Source organism: Toxorhynchites rutilus, chromosome 3, assembly GCF_029784135.1.
Source record: "Toxorhynchites rutilus septentrionalis strain SRP chromosome 3, ASM2978413v1, whole genome shotgun sequence".
In the NCBI taxonomy this organism is placed as follows: domain Eukaryota; kingdom Metazoa; phylum Arthropoda; class Insecta; order Diptera; family Culicidae; genus Toxorhynchites; species Toxorhynchites rutilus.
Window position 1 is genome coordinate 167,276,341 of NC_073746.1, and position 9,354 is coordinate 167,285,694.

The 9,354-nt window shown below is 43.5% G+C and overlaps 1 protein-coding gene across 1 annotated transcript; it reads right to left on the bottom strand.

Moving 5' to 3' along the window:
• Positions 1 to 7,958: 7,958 nt before the first annotated feature.
• Positions 7,959 to 8,450, bottom strand: LOC129773638 (uncharacterized). The gene has a single exon (XM_055777281.1). It carries the CDS (start codon positions 8,448 to 8,450, stop codon positions 7,959 to 7,961), a length of 492 nt encoding a protein of 163 aa, XP_055633256.1.
• Positions 8,451 to 9,354: the final 904 nt, after the last annotated feature.

Below are 9,354 nucleotides of genomic sequence, written 5' to 3' on the forward strand. Positions count from 1 at the left end.
AAAGGCCCATCCGGACAGCCCACTGAGACCCACTCTGCTTACAGAGTTCCAAAGGGCTCGCAAAGAAGCTAAGACTGCTATCAACACAGCCAAGCACAATAGTTGGGTTAAATTCGTCAGCGAAATCAATCCCAACGCGTCAACAAAGGAGTTATGGAGTAAGATTGGCAGGCTTCATGGAAAGAAAAGAAGCAAAGAATATAATCTTCTAATTAACGGTCAATACACCAATGACCGGAAAATCATCGCCGAGGCATTTGGAGATTTCTTTGCATCCGCCTCCTCCAATCAAAACTACGACCAAACCTTTCTAACCCACAAAACGGAATGCGAAAGAATTCCCATCGATTTTCATACCGATGTGGAATTTGACTTCAACAAAAACCTCTCCCTCAAAGAGCTTGATTGGGTACTGAACAAAGTCAAACAAGGATCCACAGGACCTGATGACATCAGCTACCCTATGCTTAAGAATCTACCCCATCTCGGGAAAAAAGCACTTCTGAAGCTCCTCAACAAAGTCTGGGACAGTGGAACCCTCCCCAGTTGCTGGAAAGAGGGTTTAATGATCTGTATCCCGAAACCAGACATGAACAATCATCTTCTTGACAATTTCCGCCCCATCACTCTTCTAAGTTGTGTTGGGAAAGTCTTGGAAAAAATGATCATTCGACGCTTAACGACTTTTCTAGAGTCAAATAAGCTGATTGATCCCAGACAATTCGCCTTCCGTGCGGGAAAAGGTACAGAAGATTGCCTTGTAGCAATCGAAAAAATCCTAGACGACGCAACTGAAAAATTACACCACATTGATATTGTTTCCCTGGATTTATCCAAGGCCTTCGATCGGGCGTGGAGGTACCCAGTGCTGAAAAGCCTTTTCGACTGGGGGATTCGTGGGAGATTAGGTCTCTTCATTAAAAGTTTTCTAGAAAACCGGTCTTTCAAAACCGTTATTAACAACCACCAATCTTCTCTAAAAATCCCAGAAAACGGCTTCCCACAAGGCTCAGCACTTTCACCAACCCTCTTCAACATTGCCATGCAATCTCTATTCGAGATTATCCCGGACCATATAAAGATCATAGTCTATGCAGATGACATCACTCTTATCTCTACGAGCTGCTTCGGCTTAATTCAGAGAAAGAGGCTTCAAAAAACCTTAGACTCCATCCAAAACTGGGCTCTAAAAACAGGTTTTAAAATTTCCCCGGAGAAATCCAAACACATACATATCGGAAAAGCTCTCAGAAGGAGAACCTATCTTCAGCTCAACAAAATCCCGATCCCTACAATGAGGACATTGAAAATACTAGGGGTTACTTTCGACAAGAAACTCAACTTCCTATCACATTCCCAAAAGACCAAAATAGCCACCAGAAAGAAACTGAACATCATCAAGGCTATCGCAGGCAACCTAGCCTCTGGTCATAGAAAGACGCTGCTAAATGTTGTAAATGTTTGGTTGGTCCCACAAATCCTTTACGGAATAGGCACCTTCAGCCGTGGAGGGGACAGGGTGTTAAACACCATTCAACCAATTTACAATAAAGCAATTCGGCTCGCAGTTGGCGCTTTTCCCACCAGTCCTACTCTTGCTGTAATGGCAGAAAGTGGGCAACTTCCCTTCACCCACCTGGTAACAAAAGCCATCACCAATAAAGCCATCCGTCACTTGTCACTCCCCGAAAGCGACCACAATGTCCCATCAATACATAGGGCTAAAACATGGTTCAAAAATCTCACGAACAAAGATCTTCCCGATATATGTAAACGTTCATCTGCGACGGGAAGAAATTGGAACGTCAAACCGCCGAACATTAACCTTGAACTTCTCAAGGCAGTTCGGGCGGGAGACCCTTCTCCAAAAGTCAAAGCCTGCTTCAATAACCTCGTTGCATCCAATTTTCAAATTAATCACCAGGTATACACAGATGGTTCAGTCAGTGCCGATGGAGTTGGATGTGGAATCTTTGAGAGTAGATACACTGGTAGCTTTTCTCTTCCACCGCAATGCTCCATCTTCAGTGCGGAAGCTTTCGCCCTTTTAATAGCTACCCAAGAATGCACCCATGATTTCCTTCCTACCACAATATTCTCCGACTCAGCTAGCTGTCTCCATGATCTTCTGAGTGGAAACAGCAAACACCCATGGATTAAGCAAACAGAAGAGGCTGCTTCAAATAAAAACATCTCCTTCTGCTGGGTTCCTGGTCACTCAGGAATACGCGGAAACACAGCCGCCGACATACTGGCCGGCAAGGGCAGCAAAATAGAACCCCCAGACATGCCCTGTCCTCCATCTGACATTGTCCGCTGGGTAAAACAGCAAGTCCGTGAAAGTTGGGACATAGGTTGGATAAACAGCCGTCCCACTCATCTTCATAAAATTAAAAATTCCACTCTCCCTTGGGAGGACCGTCTCAATAGTAGGGAAAGGCAAGTCCTTACCCGTCTTTGAATTGGGCACACTAACTTCACCCACTCACACTTGTTCTGCAGAGCCGAAAAACCCCAATGTGCTTGCAACGAAGCTCCGGTTTCCGTTAGCCATCTTTTACTTGAATGTCAACATACCAAAGATGCTCGAGTCCGACACAACATAGGTCAGAGTCTCCAAGATATCCTCAGTAGAGACGAGACCCAAGAAACCAATTTAATTGCGTTTCTGAAAGAAACCGACTTCTTTGGTAAAATCTAAATCGAAATACTAAATACTGAGAAGGGCCTTTTTGTTTTTTTGTTTTGGAACACGCCTTTCGCTGGGTCACTTGTGCTTCGTTACTGCTTTGGTCCTCGGATCAGTAAATTTTTACTTTTCTTTACAGCATATATTAAATATCTTATGAAGCATAGGATCCCTTCCTACCTTCTTCTTTAACCGAGGGTCGAGCGGACAGATCTGATGAGTGATTTTTTTGGTTTCCCTTTCGCCAGTCCCCTCTGGGCTGGTTTTATTGTGGCTCTTCACTGGGCTAGAGGCGAATGAACTGCAAAGTTTAAAGCCTCTTAAAAACAAAGAAAGAAAGAAAGAAACGCATTCATTTTCCGTGAGGGCATCGACAAGACAACATCGTTACTGAACGAGTTGAACGTGCTGGACGAGCTGAACGGCGAGGGATCGAGGGATTCATTACCTGACCTGACCGGACCTGAAACGCAATCAGTTTGTTTTAACTGTGAGGGAGCACAGAAAGGCGATCTATCAGAAGGAGAAGAGAAGGTGACCAAGAGAGTATCAGCATCGAAAAACGGTTCCCCGGGAAGACATCCAAGCAGCCGCCACACACACACACACACACACATACACACGCGCGCAACTCTTTTAATTTGCTGGTTATCGTGAAGAAAACTGGAAAGAAGTGATCGTTGCTGAAAAATAGTATGTCAGTTCCCCTTGGAATTGAAAATTACATTCAAGCGAAAGAGTTTATTTTCATGTTTTCTATTCATATAATGCTGCGACCAAATACAATTGATTTTGTGATTTTTCAATCAAGTGCAATCAACAGGTGGTTATCGAGTTAGCATTACCCACTAGTGGACTTCGAGAAGAATCGAGAAGTATCCGGAAATATGTCATCGTTGCTGCAAAATAATCTGTCAGTTCCCTTTGGAATTAGAAGTTACATTCAAGCGAAAGAGTTTATTTTAATGTTTTCTATCCATATAATACTGCGACCACATACATTTGGTTTTGTGATTTGTCAATCAAGTACAGTTAGCAGGAAAGCTTCTGAAGATTATTCTTCAGAACAAGGTTTTTTGTATCCAATATTGGATGCATAAAACCTTGTACCTCCAACGTAACGCTCTCGTTTTCGAAGTCCCCCAAATATTCATTTATTCATTCATTCAGAATGGATTTAGATTCAATTTCAAACAAATGATCTCTAAATCAACGATAGTCCACTTCCTGTTTTTTTGTTATCAATACCTTCAAACATTCACGTTTTCTTACTATTAGCAAGTTCATGGGTCCTATCGCAGAACTGTTCATTGATTGATCTTCTATTCGACCCCGTTGAACTTACCTTTTACTATAAAATTCCTAGTATTTCTAACAAAACTCATCATTATAATATCAGATTATTTTCAGACATAATTCTCGTTCAAGATTTTTCAACCACTTACAAATAACATGTTTCTCCGTTACATGGATTACATGTTTTATATAGAAAATATGATAGAATAAAGACAGCCCTAAATCGGACAATTCCTTCCTCGAGTTCTGCTCTTATCAACACATCCGGCGATCTTTTTTTTGTATAGATAGAAGAAGATGTAGGAGTGCGTTTCATCACATTAAATTCCATTTCCAGTTTCGAACAAAGATCTATTTCGCTAGCGCAAAAACCAAATGGACTAACAGCACTTATCACTATGTAATTGTAGAACATGTGGAAATTTAATTTATCGAATTTTCTCTTTTTCCTTAAAATTTTTCCGAAAATTTTCAATTATCATGTTTGGTTGGAATATTTTTGGTTGAAATATGTGTAATATTTCTATGTGACCCCCTCTTAATTCCAGAGGAGGAAGGGGTGTCATGCCATTATAGAAACATTTCTCATACCCAAAAACTTCGAGTTATGCAGAAGTTTGTGTTTCGTTTGTCTGGCAGCCTCCCTCAGAGAAGGGGGAGGAGCGTATTCACCTTAGAAACGTTTCGTGCCCCGTATCACCTCCACATGCCAAATTTGGTTTCATTTGCTTGATTAATTCTCGAGTAATGCAGAAATTTGTGTTTCATTGGTATGGCAGCCCCCCCTTAAAGAGATGGGGAGGGTGGAGAGTCCAACCACCATTGAAACATTTATTGCACCCTAAAACCTCCATATGCCTAATTTGGTTTTATTGGCTTGAATAATTTTCGAATAATGCAGAAATTTATGTTTCATTTGTATAGCAGCCCCCCTTAGAGAGGGGGTGGAGAGTCTAACCACCTTAGAAACATTTATTGTAGCCTAAAATCTCAATATGCCTTATTTGGTTTATTTGCTTGATTAATTCCCGAGTAATGAATAAATTTGTATTTAATTTGTATAGCAGCCAACCCCCCCCCTCTTGGAGAGGGTGGAGGGGTCTCAAACACATGTTTTTTTTATAGAGGTGAGGAACGCTCTTCCAGCCTTATGTGGAAAGGGATAACCCAGACGTCGAGTGGGGATCGCACCCACAAAAACCAAGCCCTCTACTCGTAGCCTCATTCCCCCCGGGACCACATCTAGGCGACTACTTCAGGGGGCGGCTGTGCTCATGCACTTCACGAGTTTTCAACGCAAACTAACGTTGATCCTTCCCTTTTTCTCTATATTCTTATTCACCATTCGTTGCTCTCCACTGCGCTTATGACCATTTTGCAGGCATCCATTTACCCGTCGAGACGTGTACCGATTAGGAAGCGCCCTCCAACTTAACGCGCACCCCGTCACAGTCACCCTCGCAGGATTTCTCTTCCCAACAGAGCGCCGATTAGGTAGTGCCCTCCAACATGACGCGCACTCCGTCACAGCTACTCTTGTGGGGTATGCACCAGTTTGTTGATGGCTTCCTCCATGATGCTCGCTCCTTCGAAATGTTCGCAGTGTTCCTCCATCCAGGCCACGATAAGGCGTTGACAGGCAGGCATTTTTCTGTTCTTCGCGACAGTATCCGTTTACCTGTCGAGACGTGCACCGATTAGGAAGCGCCCTCCAACTTGACGCGCGCCCCGTCACAGCCACCCTCGCAGGATTTCGCTTCCCAACGGAGCGCCGATTAGGTAGCGCCCTCCAACATAACGCGCACTCTGTCACAGCAACTCTCGTGAGGTACACACCGATTTGGTGACGCCTTCTCAGGCGCTCGCTTCGTCGAAGTCCTCGCAGTATTCTTCTTTACAATCCACCATGAGGCATTGCCAGCAATTTGTCAATCCTTCTTGCCAGATTCCGCTTACCCGTCGAGACGTGTACCGATTAGGAATTGCCCTCCAACTTGACGTGCAACCCTTCACAGCCACCCTCGCGGGATTTCTCACCTGTCGAGACGTGAACCGATTAGGAAGCGCCCTCCAACGTAACGCGCGCCCCGTCACAGTCACCCTCGCAGGATTTCTCTTCCCAGCGGAGCGCCGATTAGGTAGTGCCCTCCAACATAACGCGCACTCCGTCACGGCCGCTCTCGTGGGGTACTCCGGTGCTTCAGATCTCACTGTGGTTCATCTTTTATAGTCAGGCGTTATCCGCACGCTGGTCGGTCCTCCACTTCCGCTGTAGCTCGGACATGATGTGGACGATTGCACTGTTCACTGCGTTCCAGGTGCCCTCGTCACGACACATTTCCTCTACGATGTTCCCAGCATGAAGGGTAGGCAGCCCCTCGCGCCTTGCGGTGAATCTTGGACATACAAATACGACGTGTTCCGGTGTTTCCTCCACATCTCCACACTCCGGACAAAAAGGCGATCTTGCATGTCCAAACCGGTGCAGATAATGCCTGAAGCAGCCATGCCCAGACAAAAACTGCGTTAGGTGAAAATTCACCTCTCCATGTTTCCTGTTCACCCAGCCCATTAGTGTCGGTATGAGCCTGTGCGTCCATCTGCCGTTTTGAGCCGCACTCCACTCTTGTTGCCACCTAGCCATCGACTCTGCCCTCATTAGCTTCCGGATTCCTCTGGTTCCCCTCCTCATATAGCACTCGCTGTCTTCCGCCAAGATGATGTTGATAGGGACCAACCTGGCTATGACGCAGACCGCTTCTGTTGATATGGTTCTGTACGCACTCGCGACTCGCATCGCCATGAGCCGGTACGTACTATTCAGCCTCCTCGTGTTCCGCTGAGTTTCTAACGCCGCGATCCAGGCTGGACCCCCGTATCGTAATGTCGATGAGGAGACACTAGCCAAAAGGTGCCTCTTGCTGCTGTTTGGGCCAAAGTTGTTGGGCATGATTCGTGTCAGTGCATTGATTGTCTTCGTTGCTTTTTTACAAGCGTAGTCGACGTGACTGTTGAAGTTCAGTCGATCATCGATCTGCACCCCCAGGTATTTTAAATCTCGCTTCGAAGTTATCAAGTGCTCTCCGATGATGATTTCTGCACGTTGCACCGCCCTGCGGTTGCTGACAATCAACATTTCCGTCTTGTGGTGGGCTATCTGCAGTTTCACACTTTGCATCCACCTTCCGATCATGTCTATCGATTCGGTCGCGAGCATTTCGACCCGTTCCAAGGATTCTCCGGTCACGAGAATAACAATGTCATCCGCGAAGCCAATGATCTCCACACCTCTGGGCAGATTCAGTTTTAGTACGCCATCGTACATGCTGTTCCAGAGCGATGGACCCAGGATAGAGCCCTGCGAAACACAAGGTTAACATGGTGAGTAGTTATAACTGTCAGTAAAGCGAATGGTCACAGAAATTAAACGCTTGAATAAATTTTAATTTAGAGTGCATTTCATTTTAAGTACATCCATAACATTTTTCTTAAATTAGTCCAATTGGAATCTTTCTCCCTTTGCTTTAATTACCAGTCGCAATCGTTGTTGGAAAGCTTTACAGCTGGCACTTAATTCCAAACCTTCTCCAAACGTTGCTTGAAAGTGTCCACTGTCAATCCTTTGGTACTCTCTAGTTTGCTAAGCATGTAACCCCATGCAGTGAAGTCGAGAGGATTCAAATCAGGCGAAGAGGCAGGCCACTCTTTCGAGGAAATAAAATCCGGAAAATAGTAGCTTTTGCCTGATGAGACGGTGCAGAATCTTGTTGGAAGCAGTAAGGCGTATTATTGTAGGGTTTTCTGATAATGGGAAGCAAATGGTTCTTCAAAACATTGTCGATGTAGTATTTAGTGTTGATTTTAACACCAGGTTGGATGAACAGCAAGGGAACCTTCAATTTTTTGGGGAAACATCCCCATACCATCACCCTGGAAACATTTTGGAATCTTTGAACAGCCAGCTTGTCCCGAGTTATATCAGAAAGATGTGCTTGTGGTGATTGTGGTGATCCTGTAACAGGAACAATTTTTCGTCCGAAAACAGAATTTTACAACCACCGTGCCGCTTGAGCAGCTGCCTACATCTTTCGACTCTTCCAGCCTTCTGCTTTTCAGTCACACCGTGCACCCGTTGTTTTTTGTATGGAATCAATCGAAGATCATCTTTCAAAATAGTCTTCATGGTTGACTGCGATATCCCCAGCTCCTTGGCCATCTTACGTCCAGACTGAGCAGGATTCCGTCGAACTCGCTTTCTTACTCGTTTGATAGCTTCCGGACTCCTCACAGTGCGTTTACGACTAGGCTTGGGAAGTATTTTCCAAGAACCAGTCTCCTTGTATCGCTTGATGGTACGAAAGATGAATCTTTCGTTGATTCCGAGTGGTTTCAGCTTCTTTAAGATATCACACGGTCGAAAACTTTTCAAGAACAGACTTATCACAAGCTCCCTTTTTGCGTCCATGGTTACCACAACTCTTAAACGAATGAAAATTCAAACCAAACTTGCAAGGGATGTTGACATTTGAATACACTCTAAACGAAAAATATGCAGACACGTCTGTGATTAACCCATCTTAAATTAAACACGTCTATAAAACACTGACAGTTATTACTACTCACCCTGTATTTTAACCCTTTCACGCTCAAGGGAAATATTTTTCCCTTCTACAAAAATCGTTATCGATTGTTCAATTATTATTGAATTGATATTTTTTTTATTGAATGTCATAATAAAACGTATGTCCAAGGCAGAAAATGCGTTTCTGATCGAATAAAAAACAGCTGTCAAACATGGTCCGGTCTGACATAACAACGACCACATAATGAATGTGTTATGCGCATTGTTCACTTTTATTTCACAAGTAAACGAGATTACTTCGTAGAATACCATAATTAACTATTTATTTTATTTTTCTGATAATTTTTATTATGTTTTTTGTATTACAAAGCAATAAATAAAATACCGATATAATACACCTAACTCTTCGTTTATTTACTTTTATGGTCCATAGGGAAAAATATTTCCCATGAAATTGTAGGACACCTATATACCCTGCTATGTTTTTCTGGTGATATTCTCTTGTTTCATCAAGTTCCACTTGACGATGCCCCAATATCTCTTTATGGGGTGCCAGTATTTGACGAATTTCATGCAAACTCGTCTTAGGAGTTGGCAGCACCATCCCAGATAGTAGTGAAACGTTGTGGGTATAAAGACATGGGTCATTTAATCATCTTTGTGTACTTAAAATATTTGAAAAATAATTAGATCTTGTGAAAATTAAAACTTTTGTCCAAGACATAAACTTTCTATCTTTTATAGTTTTTGGAATATAAGTCATTTTTGTATGAAGACTCCTGAAAAA